The sequence below is a fragment of the Empidonax traillii genome, unplaced genomic scaffold (genome assembly GCF_003031625.1).
Source record: "Empidonax traillii isolate 1590-97213 ecotype Southwest subspecies unplaced genomic scaffold, ASM303162v1 scaffold450:size721730, whole genome shotgun sequence".
Taxonomy (NCBI): Eukaryota; Metazoa; Chordata; class Aves; order Passeriformes; family Tyrannidae; genus Empidonax; species Empidonax traillii.
The window spans coordinates 187,457-210,932 of NW_020955643.1; the positions used below are offsets into that span (position 1 = coordinate 187,457).

The 23,476-nt window shown below is 47.7% G+C and overlaps 1 protein-coding gene across 2 annotated transcripts in view; it reads left to right on the forward strand.

Annotated features, from left to right (window-relative positions):
* The first annotated feature begins 442 nt into the window (after positions 1-442).
* FRMD4B (FERM domain containing 4B) overlaps positions 443-23,476 on the forward strand; it is a 79,209-nt gene continuing 56,175 nt past the window's right edge. The window contains exons 1-3 of one of the 2 annotated variants that reach the window (XM_027895134.1): positions 443-824; positions 21,398-21,463; positions 22,066-22,160. In XM_027895134.1, the coding sequence (XP_027750935.1) occupies positions 663-824; positions 21,398-21,463; positions 22,066-22,160 (323 nt within the window). In that variant the 5' untranslated portion in view covers positions 443-662. Of the gene's footprint in view, positions 825-10,471; positions 10,504-21,397; positions 21,464-22,065; positions 22,161-23,476 lie in introns of those variants that run through there. The other variant, XM_027895135.1, reaches the window with a different exon arrangement.

Genomic DNA, 23,476 nt, shown 5'->3' on the forward strand with positions numbered 1-23,476 from the left:
TTTTTTTTTTTTTTTTTTTTTTTTTTTTTTTTTTTTTTTTTTTTTTTTTTTTTTTTTTTTTTTTTTTTTTTTTTTTTTTTTTTTTTTTTTTTTCCAAGTAGGATTTCTAGTGTATAATTTGATCACGGGCTCAGCCGGGAGAAAACGATGACAGCTTTGTTCCCTGCATGGCAGATAATGAGGTGTCGGAGGCAGATAGCGCCGGGTGTGTGTGCAGCGCCTGCCCAGCTCACTCGAGTGCGGCAGCGCTGAACGCCGGCGAGCGGCTTCGCTCTCCTCCCGCAGCGCCTGAACGGGGTTGCTGTCAGGGCATATGGCAAAAGGGTTAAAATTTAATTAGAAAACATAGTGGTAGCTACTGGGGCTTAACAGAGCTTTATATAAGCTGCTAAGAAGGACAAGGCTGCTGTGTGAGCTGCTGGTAGGGCTGAGCTACTGCAGCCGCTGGCTGGGCGTCAGGCGCCGGGGCATGCCTGGGAATCTGCCCAGGAAGCGCCGTGAAAGAGGAGTTTGTTTTAAGGCTTGACCCTGGCTCTGTGCAACACCCCTGCCCGCCGCCCGCCGTATAAAGCCAGGCTGCCGTCATGCCAGGAGTCTGAGCGAGGCAGCGGGAGCCAGCCGGGACGGGGAGGGGGGGGTTTGCTTTCCCGACGGAGCAGCTCATGGCTTCGGTGTTCATGTGCGGGGTGGAGGATCTGCTGTTCAGCGGGAGCCGCTTCGTGTGGACGGTGACGGTGGCAGCGCTCAGGCGATGGTACGCTGCCCGGCTGCGGGCGTGCCGGCAAGCCCTGCGAGCGTGGTGTGGCCTCCGGGATGTCTACCAGGTAAAAAAAAAAACCAAACCCAAAAACCCACCCTGGTCATCGCCCCGGGTTTTGTTTGGAAGAGCATCGTGGCACCTGACGGGTGCGGGCTCGCTCTCCGGAGCGGTACCTCTGTGCGCACCCCACGGTGAGGCAGGGACGGGATGGGGTGAAGAGCATCGAGGCAGAGCTGGGGAAGTGCTCAGCGGTTCCTCTCCTGGGTCTGAGCTAATGCCCTGAAGTCTGGGTTTGTGAAATATTTTTTTGTGCCAAATATGTTTTATAAGTCAGTTTATCTGAACGTGTTTCGGCAAGCAACTGTCCCCCGTATCGCAGTCCCTGGGAGCCCCTCTGGCTGCTGTTGCTATCCTTGCACTCGAATCTGGGGGACCGAGCTCAGCTCTGGCTGCCCTGCCATCGGGCACTGGGAGCTCGATGCCCCCATGGGAGAGACTGGCTGTAGCTTTTTCTGCTCTGTTTGTGACACTGAATAGTGGCAGCCTGTAACGTGATAGTCTTTTGCCTTGCAAAGCGGCTGCTGCCTGGGGGGGCTGCAATGAGTCCTGGAACAGCAGTTGGGGGGCTCCCCTTCGTGCAGGCAGGAAACACAACCCATACTTGCAGTGACTGTGGTATCCAGTTGCAGCGAGGGTGGTGTCACTCTTTTTTGGAGTCTGTTCTTGCTGGCAGTTGTTTATTTCTGTGTGTCTCTATATCTGACTCACGTGTAAACTTGTGCTGCGTGCCGGGTCCCAGTGTCAGTGTGCGTGTTTGCTACGTTACTGGAATGTTTCAAAGCAGCTTCTTCCCTCCTCCTGCTGTGTTGCAATACAGAGAATGACACAGCTCTCCAGAAGCATCAAGATGTAACTTCCATGGGAAAGTCATGCTAACAAGACATCTGTGCCTATTTAATCCTAAAGGGATCTGTTGCTGTTTAGTTTTAAGGTATGCTCAGGAGCAGGAGAACAGCTTTGCAAAGATAGAAGTGCTTCCAAGTGCTGGAAGCACTTCGTGGCATTTTGTACAGATGATGGATGTAAGCGCTTTGTGATGTATCTGACACGGGTGTCACTTCAGGAATATGCATCATGACTAGTTAGGGGATGCAGGAGTCAAGGCATCATTGCTCCTCATTTGTCCATCTTTACTGAGCTGAAGGAACATGGTAGGATGCAGTCCTGGTGCTCTGCTTTCTCTGTAAATAAAATCCAGCTACACCTGTACTGCATGGGTGTTATTTTTGGAGTCCACTCACATAAAGAGTGTGGAGCTCAGACTGCCTTTGCTCTCCAGGATCTCTTTGCATCCCAAGGAGGCAAACTCCATCCCTCCAGGGCTGGAATAACGGCTTGGTGAGGACCAGCTCTGACAACAGATGTATTCAGACTGTTCAGCTGCCATTCTCCAAGGGTTGGCCTGAAGTGAAAAGAGATTTTTCAGAAGCAAAGTGTGACAGTATCTCTGCCCAAACTTATGGTGTCCTAGTTGCTGTTTGTAGGTTAATCTTGTCTTGGTGAAAAGCATCACTGACTTATGCCTGTGTCCAAAAGTGAAAATGGGTAAAGAGATAGGAGGTTGGTCTTTCTGTCATCTTTCTAGGTGGACCTTGAGCCAGGGCAGTGGACAGGGAGTGTCTCTTCCCCTGTCACCTCTGCCCACAGCTTGTCACAGCCTGGACAAGGGACCTGTTGCTCCACACTCACTGCTCAGAGGGTCATCCCAGGGAGATGAAACCCAGCAGGAACAAGGCAACTCTCGCGTTTTAACATCAGGAATTTCCTAGTGGTAATTTGGGGTCTGTTAAAGTGAGATGACTGAAGGAATGCCCTGCAGCTCTTCCTCTCAGGGTTGCGTAACACTCTGCTTTTTGTGCCGGAGTCTTGGCTACCCAAAGCTCTGGCTGAATCCAGCCAGTGCAGGACTGAGTACACAGCATTAAATGTCACCCAACTGTTTAGGAACCAGAGCCCTGCAAGAAGCTGAATCAAATGTATTTTTTTCAATGTTTTTTAGGCACTTTAGGCTATGGAAACAGGTAGAGATTATAGCTGGGTGACCTTTGTGTACAAGGATGAGCTTTGAGCTCTTCTGGGTTCCACTTACTCACCTCGGGCTCAGTGGAGCAATAAAAGAACAAAACATGCAGTGCAGAGCTCTCTGTGGGGTTGTTTCTCTGAGGAGGTGGATGTTGCAGCATCTCTGGGACTCTGCTTTAATCTTGGGTATGAGACTGTGTGTCCCATCATTACCATAGATCCTGCATTGTCTTGGGCAGATTGTCTTCCTCCTCTGTGCTCCTTTATAATGGGTATAACAGCACTGTTCTACCCACCAGGGATGTTCTTGGTCCTCTCAGGTATTTGCTAGAAGTCCTGTATTTAGTGCAGCCACATGAAAGCACCTTTTTGCCCTGTGTTCTCATTGACATTGATGCCTGGACAGGTGCTTAACCAGCTCCTTTCCCAACCTGGCTTCTTGGGGACCGCTTATATTTCTGTAACTCCTTTGCATTCGTATTCCAGATGTGAAAAATAACACTGGTTTTATATACAGGCTTTTCTGACTAAAATTACACTTTTGCCCTCTCTGAGGACTCCCTGGGCTGCTGGTGTTGTTGATCAGGAAACAGGGCAGAACTTGGTCAACTGAGCTATGTACAAGTGATGAGCAGGGAAGGGGTGGGGGTGACAGGTGCTTGTGCTGCTGGTTAGCCCTGGAGACTATAGATGGCTTTGATCTGTATTTGGAGTTGGTGTTGTTTTGTGGGCACGTGGCTATTTTTGGGTGAGCTGGACACTGCTGGCAGGACTGTGTTTAATCATCAGTGCATTATTGTGGTGAAAGGAAAACCAGCAGAATTCCTTCTCCCTGGGCTGCTACACTTGTTGTTCTGGTGAGGGGGGTTCTGGGATTTTTAAAATAAAAAATACTTCCTTTAGCCTCAGGGGGGACCTGAGCTCGAGTCCCAGCTGGAGAAGCCACCAACACCTTGGTGAGCCTGTGCAAGGCTCTCATCTCTGCCTTCCAAAGCTGGCAGGTGTGGAGGTGGTCACGGGGCTGCACCGTCTGGTCAGGGGAGGCTGAAATCCTCTCAGCCACCATAAAGCCCTTACCTGCCTTAGCAGCTTTGGGTACAACTAAAACCCACCCGAGCATTGACAGACCAGCCTCTGTCAATCACTTTCTCCATACCTGGTGTGTTTCTGGCATGTGTGTGTGGGAAACACCTTCCAAGGTCTTACCTGGTCACTGGTGCAGGGACTTCAGCCCAGCGAGCCAAGCTCGGGCGTTTCCCAGGTCCCTGCTCCAGGGTGCTTGGCATCATCTGTCCCACCTGCCAAAAGAGAAGGGCTGTCCTGTTTGCCCACAGCCTATTCATCTGGAGGAGCCTGTGAGCCAGAGCTCTGCTGGAGTGTCCTGTTTCTCTCTGAAATAACCCCTGAACCCAAGCAAGGCCAGGGGGCCTGTACAGCATGTGAGTTTATCCTCAGAGAGCTTGGGTTGTGTGCCAGGGAACATTGTCTTGTCCGTGGCAGGGAGCATTTGAAGCCTACCCTAGAAATAACAGATTTGCAGAGACAACTGATGGAAAAGCTGGCACAAGTCTTCTGTCTAACAGCAGTAAGTCGATATGAGTTATTGGGGCTGTTAGGGCTTGGAAAAAATCCTGGGTGAGAACTCAGCATAAAGCCTTCACAGAAGGGTTCTCATTTCCTGCCAGAGAAAGGAGTTAGGGCTGTGTTTTGTTGTGGAGCTGTGGCCTGCAGCTGGGCTTTGGGGGTCTTCCCAGAGCCCCTCTTGATGTCCAAGATGAGATAGCATGGCATTTCTAGGTTGTCCTGATGCTCTCCCAAAAGAAAGCTTTCTGCAGGGCTCTCTGCATGCTGATTTTATAGGCCACCTGTCTTTAATTTAATTATAGAGCAGTAAAACAAAGTGAAACTTTTATATAAATTACGTTAATAAACATTGGCAAAGCCAAAACCTTTGAGGATCAACATCTATCCCATGTTTAGTCAACTGTATTACCACTAGCCTGATTTTCACTGGGATGTCAATGCTAAGAGATTTTGGTGCAAGTCTTCCCCTGGTGTATCAGTGCCAGTTTCCACCTATACATCCCACATCAGAATGATGCCTCATTATGTTCTAAGCAGGAATGAAACTTTGCATCAAAGTCCATGTGCAACTAACTCTACAAAATAAAAAACTGGTCAAGTGAATGCTTTAGTGCCAGGGTTAAGTGTGTGTCAGTCAGTCTGCTCTGTGCAAAGTGGAAGAGAGACCAGGCAAACTGTCCCCAGACTCCCTGCAGAATACAATGGCATGTTGTGATTGATCTGCTGGACGTGAAATCAAGTATGAGAGCATCTCTGTGATTAAGCAGTTTACAAATAACTGTGATTACCAGTTACACTGGGAATTTGGCTAATATATTCTGGTGTAAAATGTGTAAACTTTTCATGTGGGTCTTCTGGACAAAGTGCTTTTTAACCTCTGAAAGGTCACTCATGCTGTGTGAAGTGAAAAATTTTGCTGATGAAGCACAATAAATGAGCTCTGTACGTGTGCCTGGCCCAGAAGTACCTGGGGTGGAGGAGCGAGAGAGGAAGCAGCTCACGACTTCTGTTTCCTCTGGTGCTAACGTAGTTGGTTTGGATAGTGAGCACCACGTTTCCTCTGCTACCACACCTTAACTTTTCATTATAAAAAACGCTGACATGAAGTTGAAGTGCCTTTTTTTCCTTTTCACAGTGATAAAAAGCAGTGCTGGAGCAGTGAGGGGGAGCACGGAGTGGGGGCTGCATTGTCGGGGCAGAGCTTTCCTTCTTCCATATCTGATGCTCAGCAGAAACATCTCAGGTGTCCTAATGGGTCAGGACTTTCCAGAGGGAGCTTGAAGTCCTTTTTAGAGGACACTGAATATGTGCCTGTGTCCCTCCAACGATTTAAACTTGCGCCCTGGGGATTACCGGTTGCCCTGGAAAAGCTTTGCTCTAACTGCTTTCATCCAGATGTTTTTCTTTTTGAATGGATCTGATCTAATGCTCTGATGCTGCTCATACGTCACCTGCAGAGCTTTAACTCTGCTAAAACCCCCATCACGTCCAAACAGGGCATGTGGAGGTGTCCCTGTGGTTGGGATTTTGGGGGAGCCTCCAGCAGAGCTGAGGAAGGACTGGCTCTGGGCACTGCCTCTTGACAGCTTAGAGTTAATCTTGGCTCTCCAACAGCAGCTTTCCAAAGCTCTCTGCCAGACATATTTTCATCTGAGCTCATGATATAGCGTTTGCCGTTTGAGAGAGTTTATTCAAACAAAAATATGATTACTGCACCGCTTCTCCCTCTTCCCTCACAGACAAACTTCACAACCAGACTGTGAACTTCATCTCATTTCCTTCAGGGTGTTGCAGTGCCAGTTTCAAACAGAGCCTTCTATTCATGAGCCAATTGGGCCTGTATAAATATTGTTTTTCCTTCTATCTGACGCAGCTCACAAATACGTTAGATTTCGAATGTCGCTGGCGCCACTTTTCAGAAGCAGAGTCCTGTACAAAGGTATCACTGTATGAGCTTGCCTGGATAAATCTCCAGTTTGGTCGTGTGCAGAGAGGGTGGTGAGCTCTCTCTGACTGGACAAGAACCATGTGGAAACGTAAATTAAAAGTGTTTCAGGCACATGCTTCATTTTTGCCCTTCTGAGTGTTTAGCTCTGTCACTCTTTTTGCAAGCGCTGTCACTGCAGTGCTTTGTGATCTTGGATGGACTGTCCATGTGCTTAAAATAACACTGTGCTATCTTTGTCTCCTCATTTTCTGAAAATCAGGCCATGCTTGTACAGTCTGCATTGCTCTTAAAACCTCTGAGTCATAATTAGTGATTAGTAATTCTACTAATCTTCTGTACAGATGGAGGCCAGTTCATTCTCAGGGACTGCAAAGAGGATAAAGCTATCAGTGCTGGAATATATTAGCTTAAATACCCTCCCACACACAAATACGCATGTACACTTTTCCCCACTAACTGATCTGTCATTCATTTAAACATGCATCAATGCTGGTGTTGGGGAAGGAGATGGGGAGAGCAGGGGTCATCAAAATGCTGAGAAGAGCCTGAATGTGCTGGTTTTAGCCATTAAAAGCCATCATGGAAAGTCCAAGCAATATTAGGATTAAGACTGTGACATTTCCGTGGTTGCTTTCTCAGCTGATGTGGAGTAAGGGTTGTCCTGGTGATGGGTGTCCAAGTGATGGGTGGTGCCCCACCATGCTGTTGGGCACAGGTGGGGGCAGAGCTGGGAGCAGGGATGGAGAGACCAACACACACAGCACTTACACCCATGGCACTGCTGGTTTCTGAGTATCCTGGCTTTACCTTTTGTTGGGCCAGTGGTTTTTGGGTAGGGTGAGGTGGGCTGGGCACAGGGTGTGTGATTTGGAGAAAGCCATTCTTGTTGGTGTCTTGTGCAGGCAGCTTACTGGCTTGTGCATGGGCAACAGGAGGCAAAGGACTAGAGGATGGGAGTTAAGCTGGAAGAGGGGGAAAGAATTACATAGAACGAGAAGTACGTGCTGTGCGAGCAAGGAAAGAGAGGGGAGAGACCAAGGAATAAAAAAAAATTATTAATCCTGACCTCCTTCAGGCCTATGTCAAAACCCCCCATACCCCAAACTGAGCACAAACTTAAAAGAAAGTGTAGGAAAGTGAACAGGTAGGAAAAAAAGGCAGCACAAGGGCAGTGGGAGAGGAAAACTGAGGTTGGAAATAGGCAGGAAAAAAGAATGAGGGGAACAGTCTTTCTACCTGAACGGTGGAGTTTGCTAAGCCATAGAGAAAGTGGCTGTAATTCCTCTCTTACATCAAGTACACTGCATCTGTTCACCTTATCAGAGAGGCTGGGGTGTGCTGCAGTTGCTGTAGGGTCAGGTACCCTTTGGTGAGGTTTGGTACTGCCATCCCCAAACCTGGCTCGGAGCTCTTCTGGGACTTCCCCCTGCTCAACTCCAGCAACTTCCCACCTCTTATGGGTGCACTGTATTTCTTTTAAACTCTAATTTTTCTCATTTAGAGAAGTTTTCCGCACAGCTGAGTTACACAGCTCAGGTCTGTGTTTGTTTGGGAGCCCTGGATCCTCTGAGGAGCTGTGCTCTTCTCCTCCAGCTATTCCTGTCTCTGTGGTTATCCCAGCAGGGCAGAAGTTGGCACCACCCAGGTAACCTTCACGTCATTTCTCTAAGGAAACATGACTCACTGTCTGTTTTCCATCTTATTTTTGGGGCTTTGGAGTCTGTGTTTTGGAGACAAATGCAAGTTTGTTGCTCTGAAATCCTCTCCCAAAACTGTCTGGGCTGCCACCCCTTAGGTTGCTGGTGCAGTCTGGACCAGCTGGCTGGACCTGACCTGGCACCCTCCTGCCTGATGTGGGGCCAGCTTATGTTTTTTTTATGAAACCTGTGATATTGAGCATTGCTTGGAAAGCTTTTGTAGTCTCATGACTATGAGAACGTTGGCTTTTACAAAGTAACTTTGGGGAAAAAAGACAGCTCTCTGTCTGCAGGGATTTAAAAGGTGGATATTTGATCAAAGCCAGTTCTGAATTAAACAAGGAGGGCGAGACAGCTTTGGCACCTCACTACATCCCAGGTAACTGGGGCAAGTTGCCCTCTGGAGGTGTCTGGGTTGATGTTAATTCAGGGAGGCAGCTCCAGGTGAGGGGATCTGGGATGACACACTGTGTGATCAGGTGGATCAGCCCTGCTTCGCTCCCCAGCAGGGCTGGAAAGGCCCTTCGTTTACACAGTGCTCTGCAGCTTTGTGGAGCCCCTTGTTGCCCTCAAACACTTAGTACACAGAGTCTCCTGTCTGGGGGACTTTATTTGGACCAAGAGGGCCTGGACTCTCTAAGAAGTAGGAGCCGTACCTCTGCAGTGTTGCTTTCAAAAGTGTGACCCTGAGGTTCTTGCTTTCTATTCTGACTCGAGCAAATTAGTTTGTTGCAGGTGTTGAACTTATTTTTTTTTTTCTATTAAAACAGATCTCTGGATTATAAAAATTGGGGTGGAAAGGTCTTTATAGTTTGTCTTCTCTGTGCATAGCGACTGCTCAGCTGGGAGCATAAATAACTGAATAAGAGCATCCAACTAAACAAAAGAGATTGTTCCTGCTCCCAGGTGAGGTTGTTTTGGTGCTCTTCTGCTCTGGTAGTGCTCTGTGTTGTTCTCCCAGCCTATGTTGGATGCTGTGGTCCTGGGGTGGGTTGTTCTGTTGGCATCAGTCTTCCATCAGTAATTTGTGTGGCCAGAGGATTTGAGTCAGTGGTGTTATTTAAAACCTTGGGTACCTATACTCACAGCACATAAAGGGAAATTATTAATCTTGGGCTGTGTTTGTGAAATAGGAACAGATTTGTATTTTAGATTTTGAAGTAGCTTCATGTAGTAGTGTAGATTTGAGATCATGTGCCTTTTGTGTACTTGCCTTGCAGGTCGCAGTGGAGCTCTGGAGGTTGCAGCCTCCTGGATTTGGGTTGCAGAGTTCTGGTTTTTTCTATGTGCAGTGAAAGCAGTGTTACTTAGTTGCTTGACATTTATTTTGGAGGAGTTTGTGCCTCTGTGTGATACCTGTGCCCTGCCTGGCACAGTTACACAGTTAGTGCTGCTGTGTCAGAGCCCGGAGGTGTGTGAAGCCTCGCAGGTTGATGTGTCAGAGGAGAAGAAATCAGGGAGATGAAGCACAGCTCGGTGTTCTGCACACAGAGAACTGCCTGCAAAGGGAGCAGCAGAACAGCAGGTAGATGATTTGCTCTTGCATCTCTACCGGTAGCAAAGTGAACTCGTGGAGCCCAGCTCTGACCCCCCGGACGAATTCAGGTTGATGGCCAAGGGTGTAAACTCCATCTGCACTCCTGGTTCCCTCTCCAGAGGGCAGCACCCCACATCAGAGACAGCAAACCCGTGCTCTGGAAAGGAATCTGGGAGAAATCCACTGAAATGTTGTATCTGGGGTTGTCTGCAGGGAGGGTCTGTGGAGATGTGAGGGAAGGAGTGCTGAGAAGACAAACTCTGGTTCTCTCTGTTCCTGTATCCCTTCAGATGGGTCAGTGAGGCTCCTGCTGCCACAGGGCTCAGCCTTGCTCCAAGGGGTTGAGAGTGGGAGTGACTTGAATTTCTAATGCTGTTCCAGTTTTTAACAAAAAGGCCCCTCCTGTCCCCTGGATGAGTGGGGTGGAAGAGCTGGAGGGGTGATGGCAACTCCCAGGGAGCACAGAGCTGTTGGTGTGGGGCTCCTTGGCTGTGTGCTGTGGTACAGCACACAGGACTGGCACCTGTGACGTGCCTTCAGTTGGTAGCTGCTGGTTTTTAACTTGGTTTTGTTTCACAATAAAGGGGTTAATATTACAAAGGAAAAAAAACCCCACAATTGTAATGCTTTCTCAGCTCGCCTCCATTTTTAACAGTCACATTTCAACCCCTTGTGTCCCCTGACTCACAGTGGAAGGGCTTTTGTTTCTGAATCTGTAATCAAAGCAACAAATGCGAAGGTCACTTCCTTCAGATTATATGGCAACGGAAGAAGTCCGGGATTGTGTCTCCCCTCTTCCCTCAGCTCGAATGTACAGAAAACATGAAGGCTTAGCTCATGCACGCTGTGAGTGCTTCTTCAGTCCTTTTAAACCAGCAGGGTGTGTGATGTGGAGGTAAGAGGCTGTATTTTAATTTCTGATGTTTAGCAGTGGTGGATAATGTTGTTTATTGTTGTTCAAGTGTGCCCCCGAGTTAAACGTGGTACAGAACTCGGAGCTGTGAGCACAGGAGAACTGGCAGCTAAAAATCAGCAAAGAGAGTTTGTTTCGGGGTACTTGGGTGGTACAGGCTGAAACCTTTCTGCTTGCTCTTCTCTTTGCCTTGGAGGATCAGTCCATAAAAATTTATTTTGCACTCCACCGTGGAGATAAGGGGCTGTTTGTTTATCCCAGCATTTACAGCTGCTTTTTCCTGCTTTTGTTGTAAGTGCTGCCTTGGCTGCTTTAGGAAAGGGCTAAATCCATGCTGCTGGATTCTGGTAACTTTGCTGTAGCTGGAGAGCAGGTCTGTAACTTCTTGTTATAGAGAACCTCTTTTCAGAGATTACTCTTAGAGGCTGCTCTGAGATATGACTTAACCCGAACAAAGCACAGATTCATGAGTCCCAAGGAAAGGCGGTCGGAGCCTGGTACAGTAACTCCTTTCAGCATGCAACTATTAAATGTCTCCTCAAAAGGTCCCCACCCCTCTCACCCCCCCAAAAAACCCTTGTGAAGAGGTTGGCTGGAGATGCAGCAGCACACATGGAGCTGGGTAACGGCTGCTGAGAAGGAGTCTTTGATCCAAAGCACTTGTTTTGCTTTAAAAGGGGAGTGTGGAGCACCCCCAGATCAGCTTCCTTGAGCGCCTGGCTAGGTGCTGGCACTGGGCTTGCTTTCCCCTCGCCACACAGAAACCCTGCTCCCTGCCTGCTCCAGCCCACTACCTGCTATTTTGACTTCTTAGAGAAGGCTCAAGGTTTTTTGAAAAGTTATAGATTCAACGGCAATGCAGATGGACTTGAGCTATAACCTTTTTAAAAATGATTTTTCATCTCCTTCTCGTCTAATGTCTGTTCAAGACTGGCACCTGGGATTCCTCAAGGGCTGCTGCCAAGCATGAGTGGCTGGAAAAGACCAGGAGTAGGATGAGCACGAGCCTGGGGAGGATGGCAGATATTTGGCCAGGGCTTGCTTTGCCTGTGTCTCCTGCCTCAGAAGCCTTCCCTCAAAAACCCAACGTGGTGGGATGAGCTGGAGGTGATGGAGGGGAGGGAAACAGAGGAGCATCCTGTGAGAAACCACCAGAGATGGGGGAGATCTTCAGGGTTGGGGAGAGGCAAAGAAGAATAAATGTAGTACACAGGTCTCCAGGGATGGGAAACCCCTTTGTAAAGGTGTTTTTTAGTTTTCTGTAACTATTCCCATTACAGGGAAAGCAGAGTTTGTTGAAGTGGGTCAGGGATGGCTTCTGGGGTGGGATAAAACACAGGAAAAGTTGCCAGAAGCTCTTGCACAGAATATCTCCTGAGATTCGTGTTGTGGAGACTTAAGCAAAGAAGCAGGAGCTTCTTAACTGATTTGCCTCCTGACTGAGGAGTGAAGGTCCGAAGAGGTCATGGGGAGGGCAGATGTCCAGTCCTGCTCCATGGTGGGCACTGCTTGTCCAGGGACAGAGGATGCTGCTACCTCCACTCAGTGTCCTTCCCCAGGCTGCCACTGCATTTGTTCTGTCAGGGAACATCAGGAAAGCTCTCTGATCCCACAGGATCTTTTTCTCCCCTGAATTCCCAGGAGACTGGACTGGAACAAAACATCACCACGGGCTTGTGTGCGGTAATGACCTGCCTGCAGTGTCTCAGCGCTGCTGGTGATAAGCATGTCTCCACCAGACATGAATTTATTAGCTGTGTTCTGCCAAAGAAAGCAGATGCTGGATTTCATTGACTTGATATTTGTGGCAGATTTGTGCTGATTGTTTCCTATTAATTTTCCAGATATTTATTTTTTTTTTTTTAGCTGTAGAGTTGCCTGCCTTTTCCTTTCTTCTTGTTGTTTTAAATACATTTTGAAATGGCATGACCTGTTTGAGAAACACTTCAGTTTTCAGCATGAGACACCTTTAAGGAGAATACTCATGCAGCAAGGGGGCTGTTTCTTCAAGAGAATGGTAACCTCTCCCCCTCTGTCAGAGGGACTCAGCATCTCTGATAACACTGCCAGTGAGATCCCATGGCCTTTGGCAGTGTCAGGAGAGGTGAAATGCTGACTGTCAGCTGGAAAGTCTGGGGCCAGCAGAGCCAGGGAAGGCTTTTCTGCAGCACTTTGTCCCTCTGCCTCCTGCCATGGGAGCCAGTGCTGCCTGTGCACTTGAGTGTGCTCATCCCTGTGCTGCTGCACAGGCCGTGGGTGAACATCTGCTGCAGCCCCACAGGGGCTGGAGCATCAGCAAGTACAGGAAACAACCATGGGTAGCATCAGGAAAGGCAGCCACACTGCAGCATTTGCTTGTGGGGAGGAGTGGGGTTAGTTTTTTACATTGCATGTGGTGGAGAGCAAGAAGCAGCAACTCTCCTGCTTATATTTTGCTCTTGGCAAAGGGCTTTATGTCCTGGCTGGAATATTGGATTTATCATTTTGAGGATGATTGAATTAATTGATTCCCTGGATTTTATTTTGTCACTGCTCTTTGGTTTTGTTGAGTTTTGTGTGTTTGTTTTTTTTTTTTTTTTAATTGCAATGTGCTCATCATTATTTCTGAGAACTTTAGTGAGGGGGAGATTTAGAACCACACGACCTGCTTTGCCAGGTGGGATCTTTCTGATGACCACAAGAGAGGCTGTGTCTGTCATCCTGTACAAACCATCAATAGAGAAAATGAAGGAGTCCCTTAGATTTGCTGTCCCCTGCAATGAGAAATAATAGAATAAATGGGAAAAAGCAGAGCTGCATGGAAAGTGTGTTGGCACTTGGCCCTGCAAAGCCAGAGTGCCTGCGGTGAGGGAGAGCACTTGAGCTGTTCGTTTGCCAGACTTTTTCACTGGCTCAGCTGGTGGGGCTTACATGAAAGTCAGTTGATGCTCTGCAGGAGCCAGTTTTTTCATCGGATCTCCAGTTCACATGGCTATTTTAGGAAGGTGCCATGCAACCCAGGGAGCCTCTCAGCCCCCTGTTCCAGGCACTGTGTTTTATCTCTAACTCTTTGCCAAACTTCAGCAGAGCCAACGTTTCCATGTAAAGCGTCATCAAAGGGGCATCAAAGTGCAAAACTTGCACTTAAGATGAGACAGGCTGGAGAAAAATAAAATATTAGTTCTGTATGTGTCATTCAGTCATCTGTCCCTGCCTGGTTGGTCCTGATAAAGAACATCCTGAGGTTGGGAATGACCCTGTACAGTCCCTACAGTGGCTGTGGGTAAAGGAGGGATGGGAATGTGAAGAGCCAGGGTGGGCTCTGCAGCACTTTGGAATGATGAGGGTGGCACTTGGAGTCAAGCTGGTGAGGTGAAATAGAATGGGCCTGGGTTGGGAGTGACCTTAAAGATCATTTAGTTCCAACCAGCACCTTTTGACTGGGTTGCCTAGAGCTCCATCCAACCTGGCCTTGAACAGTTCCAGGAATGGGGCAGCCACAACTTCTCTGGGCAACCTTGCTGTAGCACAAAGACAAAGCCAGCCACTTCAGTGCATCACTGGCTATTTAACATTAAGCAGATACTGGCTTCTGTTAAAGGTTAATAGCAAGATAACAAATGATTTAAGGCAAAATCCCGACCCTGTTAAAATTAATGGCAAAATTAATTGACTGCACTGGAGCCAGGATTTCAGCCAGAGGTTTCTTTATGACTTAAAGATTAGGAAGGAGAGGCAGCATGTCTGGAGACATGGTCTGTCCCCGTAAAGCTGGTGGAAGCTCTGCCATTGCCTTCAAAGGCATCACAGTGGGTTTATTGTGTCTCTGTGCCTTGGCAGGAGCCCACTGGCTGCCTGGGCTGGTGTGGGCAGAGACTGGGAAAACCTGAATTTTTGGGCCCCGAGTGACTCGTGGTGTTTTGCAGGAGGTGGTGTGAGTCCAGGAGACTGTGAGGGGAGGGCAGCCATGCAGAAGAGGCATCACTTGGGAGCTCTTGCAATGCACCCCTCTCTGGCAAAGGAGGTGCTGGAGAGGCACGCAGTGGGGTGGGATGGGAGGGCGTGTTTCCCAGATCTTCACCTGTGGGAGAGGGGAGCGTTTCTAATCCTCATCTATTTCCCTGTGAGCGCCTCCCACCCTGGGACGCTGGGTGGCAGGCACCTACATTGGTCAGGGAGGACCTGTGGGCTGCAGACAGGCTCCCCAAAATGTGCATTATGGTGTTTTTGGAGACCTATGCAGATCCTATAAAAATCTTCCTTAGAAGTGCTGGTATAAACCCAAACTTCTGTTTGTTATTTTTTCTGCTTGTTCTTTTAAAGTTCTGAGTGATTCCAAGTGCTGGAATATGATGAGGCTTTGCTCTCCCAACAGACACACCAGGAAACTGAGGTCATTTAAACCATTATGACTTTTTCCCCTCTTCCCCCCAGCTGCATGCAGGCCCCTTCCTTCTAGAAGGAAAAGCGAAGGCTTTTATTTTCCTGAGATGTGCCTAGTTAGGGCAAGCTCCATGTTGGAGTACATTCTTGCATCTGATTTCGTATTTTGATCAGGCCATGCACGTTCAGGGGCCCCACATAAGCTGGCTGGTTGTACCCAAGTCAGTGAAGGAGTGCTGATCTGAGGCAGCTGAGGAGCTGATCCTAAATACCTTCAGGACAAAGGAAAATACCCCACCTAAATGCCAATAAAAATCTGAAGTCAGTGTAGGGGCTTCAGTGTTAAGCTTTGAAATCTCTTATAGGCTTATGATTTACAGAAGAGAGGTTTGGATGAAAAAACCAAAGCCATGACAGGAAATTACTGGTGATGCTTTATAGGTGGTTAACTGCAGCTCAGCCTGGGATTTGGAGATGAAATCCTTTCAAGTTCCAGGTTGTTCTCTGGGCTCATGCACCTGCAAAGCAGTGCTCCTGCTTCTGAGTCACCAGCCAAAAGCAGGATGGAAGAATTTTGGGACCCCCTCACGGCACAGGCTTTGTGGAGGCTGGGTCAGTGTGGCCAAGGGACAGCACTGCCTCCTGTGAGTGGGAATATTGCTCTTTGGCTTTTTGTTATCTGCAGGATTTTCTTCAGTGCTCTGACTGCTCAAGCCACAGTGTTGTGCCTATTTCAGGAATAAATGAGCCAGTTTTTATAAGCTTACGTACTAATGATGCACCACAATCCAATTTCTCACTTTTAAAACTGCAGTTTTGCTGGCCATGTATTTAGTCAGAATGGTTCCCCTTTCTCTCTCATCACTGGATGCAGCAGTGCAGGTGGTTTTTCCTGCCTGTAAAATACGTTCAGGAGCTACTTACCTGCCAGCGAAGTTTAATTTCTCGTGGTTACCCTGCCAGGAGCTAATGGGAATAACGTGCACAGTTCAGTGCAGCTGAATCCCTGGTGTCACACTCAGATGTTTCCAGGCAGAGCCCTTTGGGTGCTCAGGAGCAGCACTCAGGTCTGAACAAAAGGGTTTATCTTGGGAGGAAGGGAAGAGGAGAACTGGGAGAAAAGGTTCGCTCTGTCCAAAAGACTTGTCATGGAATGGAGGGTGTGAAAGGTGTTAAATGGTGGGGCTTGGTTTTAAATCTTCTGGTGATGAGAATTTAGGTGGATGCAGGGCCCTGGCACAACCACCCTGTACCTGGGCAGGTCACACTTACCCATCAGTGCAGTGTGGGCTGCTGAGCCCAAATCATGGCACATCCCCAGCTGAGAGCAGCTGGGATGCATGTACAGACCTCTGAGCATTTCAGTGGTAGAAATAGTTCCCAGTTTTGTCTTAATTATGTTCAGCTTATGTATAATCCTTTCTTCTCTGGCCAAAGAGTTGTGAGAGTTTGGGATTTTTTGTTTTGATTTTTTTAGTGTTTTTTGTTTGTTTGTTTGTTGTTTTTTGTTTGGTTTTTTTTTTTGTGTGTGTGTGTGTGTGTTGTTTTTTTTTTTTAGCTTTCCCTGGGAATGAAGACTCCAGACCTTCTTAGAACAAAAAAGGCTTAAAAATAGAAGTCAGTGACAGATATGGCCAAGCGACTTCTCTGTGATTTGCTCAGTTCTGGGAGGAGAAGTCTGGCCTGGAGGGAGGAGCAACACATTTGGGTTTGCTTCTGACTTGAACCCTTCATGATTCCCATTCCTAAGCTGCCCTTCAGGAGATGTGTTATTCTGACAGCTTTTTTTTTTCTTTTTGGCTCAAGTTTTTTTTTTTGAAATTTCCTGTTTACACCCTGTCTAATTACTCTTTTCTTTTTCTTATTTTTTTCCCAACTGGATGACACACATGGATGTCTAAAAATATTGCATGTAACAACCAGCTTCGAATAGGGAGGATGTTTCTGTCCAAGAGAAATAGCATAAATATCCTGCATATGCTTTTTATTCCCCAAATAAACATTCAGGCTCGGGATATAATAGGGAATTGGTTTAGGTAGCCAAGAAGTAGTGCTTTTTTTTCTCTCTGCCTTGTTGATTTCTTTATCTTTTTAGAGGATGGAGACTTTAGAAAATCTGCCTTAATTTTTTTTTTAAATGGAGGATTTCTTATTTTTGTCACAAAAAAGGGGAAGACAAAATGTTGCTTCTTCCAGCTATATGAAACCTCTATGATAATGTTAATTTGCTGTGTAGAATCACAATCTCATCCGGTGCTTTTATTTCCACACATGGATATTCTGAGAGTTGTGTGTTTGCCTCCTTTCCAGTCCTCTCCATTTTGGAGTTTTTATTGCTTTCTTGTGTGCAGAGCATACAAGTGACTTTGGGAAGCAATAAGAACCCAGTATCCCAGTATGGTTTTGCCAAAAATAGGGTTGTGTAATGCCTCTCTGCGAATTTCCTATTGGCAATGTGACGAGAAACGGGGATGCTTCATGATTTCTGTGCTACTACTTCTTTTACTGAATAATAGCTTAAATACTAGCAAGGCTTTTAAAAACAACTGCTAAGAAGACCAATTTGGGGGCACGTTGCTAAAATATAGCAAAATTTGTTCATTTGTACAAACAATGCGAAATCAATGAGAATAAGCTGAAAACAGATGTGTGTGTATACCAGCTCTTGACTGAGCCAGACAGCTGTGCTCATCTCGTGATGGATTGGTCCAGCCACACAGAAAATCAATTATATTGTTCAGATTAGCAAGGAGTCCTGAATTAAAGATGAAAGAAAATGTATCAGCGAGTGCTCCAGGGCATTGGGTCTTGGAGGAGCCCAGTGCCCTGAGAGCCAGGGAGCTCAGTTTGAGTCCCTTCCAGAGCCTGAGGAAACGGGCCTGTGAGCGGATGTGCTGAGGGGAAATAAATCACACCGGTGTCACTGGGGGAGTTAAAAACGGGTCCTTTGCTGCTTTGGCTCCAGGAGCTCAGGGTCTCTGAGCTGGAGGGACTCTTCCATGGCCAAAATCCTTATGCAGCCATAGTGATGAAGTCCTCTTTATGAAGCTCTCCAGCTCTTCTTCAGGCGACAGGAGGGGACCAGACTGGTGATAGCTGTGCTGCAGTGTGTGGTGTTGCTGCACCACAGCCATGTCACACCTCTGTGTCACTGTGCTGGGACCATCCAGGGCTGGTGGAAGGGGATTGACACTCCAAAGCTTGTGAGGTGGGCTTGGAGCTGCAACAGCCTCTGAAGCTTTTGGTTCTGCCTCCTGTACAAAAAGGGCTTGTGAAATGTGAGTACTGCCTTGTATCTCAGAGCCCTGTCTGCACAGCAGGGCAGCTCCATGTGGGGAGAGAGCTGTCTCCTGGAGATGACCTCTCTGGTGGGCGACATTCCTGGTGTAGGATGGGCTTGTGCTGCTCTGTGTTGGAAACTGGGAGTGATTTGCTTCTGATTGTGTTTGTGAGAACGGAGTAAGCCAAGTGAAGTGCTCTCTGCCCCATCAGGAATGGGGTGGGGATGCTTGGAGCGAGCTCCTGCGCAGCTGCAGGAACCAGGGTGCTGGTTGCTGAAGCCTTGGGTCAGCAGGAGGGAGGATAAGGGCTTGGACTGTCTGGTTTAACACCACTTTGCTTAGGGATTGGAGCCTGCAGATGCAAAGCTGGTCACCACGCTGGCAGATCCGCGTTCCTCGATCAGGCTGTGGTGCCACACCGTGAGTACCTCAGTTGTTCCTCAGCCCAGGTGAAGGCATCTTAGTAGGGTTGTAGCTCTCAGGTGTGCAGGCATGGGCTGGGGGGCAGAGGGATGCAAGCAGCAGGGGGAAGGAGCTTCAGAGCCCCCCTCTCTTCTTGGAGCTACAGCCAGCAACAGGCATTTCCTAGCCCTGCATGTTTCTCTCGTGTCCCACCATGTGACAAAGGGTTCCTGGGGTGACACGAGCCTGTGGCCACACAGAGCTCTGGGGATACAGGTGGGAGCTGATAGGTTTGTCATGGCAATGGCATTTCACTGAGCACTCTGACATCTTCTGCGCTCCTTGACTGAGCTCTCCAGTACTCTGGGAAGTGGCTGTCTAATTTCTGACATGAGATTCCTGGAGTCCCAGGTACTAAATGTTGTCTGTGTCTAAGCTGTTTCCCTATGTTTTCTCATCAATAAAATCAGGGATAATTATATCATGCCTATCTTCAGGGATATCATGACGTTTAATTACTTTTGAGTTGCTTTGGAATTACCTGGAATAGCTGAATAGAAGTACAGACTATACTTGGTATTTCTTTCATTTTATTCCTCCCAGCTACCTTCCTTTCTTCTCAGCACAAGGCTTTGTGGATGTGTTTGCTATAATAGAAACCTTTTTTTACTTAACAACAGACAACTGAGGCAATTAAAACAGTCAGAAGTGATTAATGTGATTTCACTGGGTGAAAGCTAAAGCAGCTCGCAATTAAATAATGGCAACCCTCGTGCTATCTCAGAGCAACAGATGGGGAACGATTTGAATACACTATTGGATCAGACACTTTGCAACAGGGGCAGATTGGTAACAGTGTGTCAGAGCCAGAAATGTGCTCCACCTTGAAGGGTGCCTTGATGAAATGATTAATTGATGGTAACGCGCGACTTAGTTATGAGTGTGCCATGGCAGACCTTCAGCTCTTGGGAACAAATGGACTTGTGATCGGATCCTAATGGATTTAGGGGCTCTAGGTAGCGTGTTTGGAGAGCTGACAAGTCTCAGGGAACCTGCTGGAAAGTTGGAATCGGGATGGAATTGGGAAGCTTCTCTTCCAGAAGCTGAAGGATGAAGCGCTGGGAGTGCAGAGCATGGGAGGGGATGATGCCTCTGCAGGGTGCAGCACCACGGGGTGCAGCTGTGTTTTTGCACGGAGATCATCACCGCCATCCCGGGGTGGTGCAGCCTGTGCTCTGCACTCCTGCGTGCAACCATGTGTTACTCTGCTTTTTTTTTTTTTTTTTAAATTCCTGTTCATAGCAGTGGGAGGAAAAGAAAGGAAGGGATTTCTTTTCACTAGACTTGCTCTGCAAACTGTCCTTGTACCGGTATTGCTGTTTTGGTGAGCGATGTGATGTTTAGTAGTGCCGTAAGTGTCCAGTGCTGGTGCTGCAGACGCTGGAGAGAGAGTTGTGCCCACAGATGGGTCGTCTCTGACCTGTTTGCAGAGCTCCTCAGGAGGGCACTCCCTCTCAGCTTTTGGTCCAAGTGAGCTCAATTAGTTGAAACAACAAAGCTTTGTTGTTTTGGGCTCTCGTGGCTGAAGGGCTGGCTGGTGACAGAGGCGGCTGTGTCTCGGCAGCCCTCGCTGCATAAACGGGGGCAGCACAGGGGGGAGCTGGGAGGTCTCCTCAGTTATACTGCCATCACGTATAAATTGCACTTATTTTTAAGTCTTTGTAAGCTTTGGGTGTGCAGCATGTCAGGGCAGGAGGTGATGAGAGGTGCTGGTGGCACTAGAGCTCAGCCCTGCCCCTGCAGAGCCGGAGGGACGTGAAAGGAGAAGCCGTTGCGTGTTGCTGTTCAATCCCTCTGGGAGCCCCTGTCTAAGCAAACCATCCCCGGCCTCTGCTCACAGCTCACAATTTGTAGTCCACAAGAAGCTTGTGCTGTCAGGAAAACGAGTTACTTTGAGGCTGGGAGAATAAATATAAAAGCCAGGTTTCCTTCACCAGCTCTCACCCAGAGAGTGTGCAAAGCTGGTCCTCGCTGAAGCTGCTGAAAGGCCCGGAATTAGAACAGATATTAAATAATGTAGAAGCTTTCATCGAAATGTATTAGACTTCAAAGGGCAGATATTAAAGGGGCATAATGTGCAGCTATTTCTGAATTGCTCACCTCTCAAAGAGAGAAAGAGACTTTGTTTGCAAGAGATAAATGGGACACAAAATTGGTGGTTCAGATATAGCATCAGAGGTTCAAAGCTCACTCATAATCACGCAGTTTGAGCACCTTCTTGACCTGTGCAGCACCTATATAAGATTCTTATGGAGGCAGTGACTTGTAATGCTTCATGGAAGTTATCCAAGGGAAAATGTTAAAGTGCTGGTAGAGACTCAATCTCAACTAGACACGAGGCCAATGGACTAAATCTGGGCTGCCACATCTGCAGGGTCGGATAGACTTGGGTTTCATGGGTACTTGGTCATCTGCTCCTCACCAGAGCAAAAGGCCCCGCCTGCTGCTTGTAGCTGTGGTACTGGCCAGGCTGGTTGATCCTCAGGTTTAATTCTCACAGCATTTGTGTTGTTTTTATCTGATCCTGAGTGCTGCTAAGCACCCTTAATTCTGGCTTGAAGCTGACAGGAGCTGAGAGTGCTGAGGCAGCTCCCCAGACTGAGTCCTTGGAGGAGGATGCTTGGCTTGGGTACAGAGCCAATTCCCTTATCCCTGCAGATTACACACTTGCTCCACACTGTCCTTGTCCCTGAGCTGCGTGTGCTCTGGTGCAAGCCAGGAAAGCTGGGAATCTTGCCCTTCCTGACAGAGCTGTGTTGTTGTCTTTGCAGATGACAGAGGGCCGGCACTGCCAGGTGCATCTCCTCGATGACAGGAACTTGGAGCTGCTGGTTCAGGTACAGACCTCGCTCTTTTGGGTACTAGAGTAAGTCACAGAAGTGTAATAAAAACAGGCATGCTCAGGCACACGTGCCCTTCCTCACACTTGGATTAGCAGGAGGATTTCCCTGTGCACGGTGGACAAATAATTTTCCGTCCGTTCTGCAATCAGCTTTCACCAGTATTTGTAAAGTGTATTAAACACACCCATTGTGGTGATGATTTTTTGTCATTTAGATGGGAAGAAAAGTCTGTGGTTTCGAGGATGTTTTATTCCCATAACAGAACTCCGAGTGTGAGGTTCTCAAATACACAGTGTTTTCTTAATTGAAAAATCTCTCCTGCTGTAAGTGCAGGAAAGCCTGGGCTGCTACCTTCTTCTCCAGAAAGAGGAAAGCCTGTGTTCTTGAGCTTAATGTCATGGATTAAGTACAGAATTGCCTCTCCATGCTCCACACAGCTCCACAGAGACACCTCGAGTCTGATGGAGCCACTTCTGTACTGAATTGTCCAGCAGGGTTTTAATGTGGCCATGTGTACTTAAATGTCAGTATTTGCAGAGAAAAACTTTATTTTATATGAAAAGCCTGGACTGAAATGAATTTTATTCTTTCAATAGCCCAAACTTTTATCTAGGGAGTTACTGGATCTGGTGGCCTCACACTTCAACCTGAAAGAAAAGGAGTATTTTGGGATAACCTTTATCGATGATACGTAAGTATGTTCATTTATTTTAGACAGCTGTGTGATTATTACAATGTGAAACTTTATCTCTGACAGCATGGCAGCTTAGTGTGATGGAAGAATGACTTTTTTTGAAGAACAATTTTCCTATCTTGTGCTTGGCTGAGGAAAGGGGAAGGCATGAAACAGAAAATATTTGGAAAATATCTTCTGGGCACAAACCAGAGAATACTTGCAAAATACTTTCCTGATGCTTTCACTTTTCGTATTTGTCTCACAAGCTGAAAAAACTGATTCAGTGATAATTTCCCTTGTGAGCACCCTCAGCTTTCCTCCTCTTCACTTTTAGTAACAACAAAAAAGTTTTGCATTGATTTTTCAAAATGAATTGCTCCTCTTGCTTTGCCCTTGAATTTCAAATGTATTATTGAGTCTTTTAAACCTGAATTTCCCAAGCAGCAGTGGCAAAATATGAGGTTAGTCCTTCCTATAAACAGCTTTCCTCTGGCTGGGGCTGGGTGTGATGCTCGGCTCCAGACTGCTGTGGGAGATCTGCTTCCATGGCACTGACCCAGAGTCAGCTGGGTTAATTGAAATCCCAGCTGGTGTTTAGGCTCATCTGTCAGCGTGGCACTGAAATGTGGCTTCCCCACTTCTGCTGGGTGCAGGACCAAAGCCCACAGGCAGGAGTCTGCTCCCCAGGGCCAGTGTCTCCAGAGGGCTTACCCCAGCTCGCCCTAAAAAGCTGGAACAGAGCTGCTTAGGGCAGTGGGGACATGGAGTTGTGCACTGATAAATAAATAAACCTCTTCTTCTTCTCTAATGGGAATAACATTAGTGCTTGCAGCTCTCCATTGCTGCTTTTTATGGGGTCCTGGATGAATGCCTTTCCTTGAAGATCATGTTAGAGCTGTGTTTGGGGCCACTCTGCCAAGGCAGATCCCACGTGCAGGTGCAGGACTGGCCCTGGGGATGGGGCTGAAGTTCATGGAGCTGGTGTGAGCTGCTCACTCTGGGCCCCTGACCCCACACTGTGTTATTTTTACCAGCCACTCTCAGCTTGAGTGATCCCTGGAATACTTTTGCCACATCCTTGTCCCTTCACTTGTTGGAAAATACTTTCTTCCAGATCTTCTGTAAATCTCTTGAGGATGCTGTTTGCACTTGGCTTATTTTTTCCCCTGGAAGAACTGCCATGACATTTTTCTAGAGGTTTTTTGGTTGCTGGAACTCCCCTCACAGTGAGCTTTAAAGTGCTGCCCAGGGCATTACCTGAAAGCTTGTTGGCTTCCCCAGAAACACCAGTGGGATTCCAGAGCCTGCCTTGGGTGTATGGCACAGGGCTG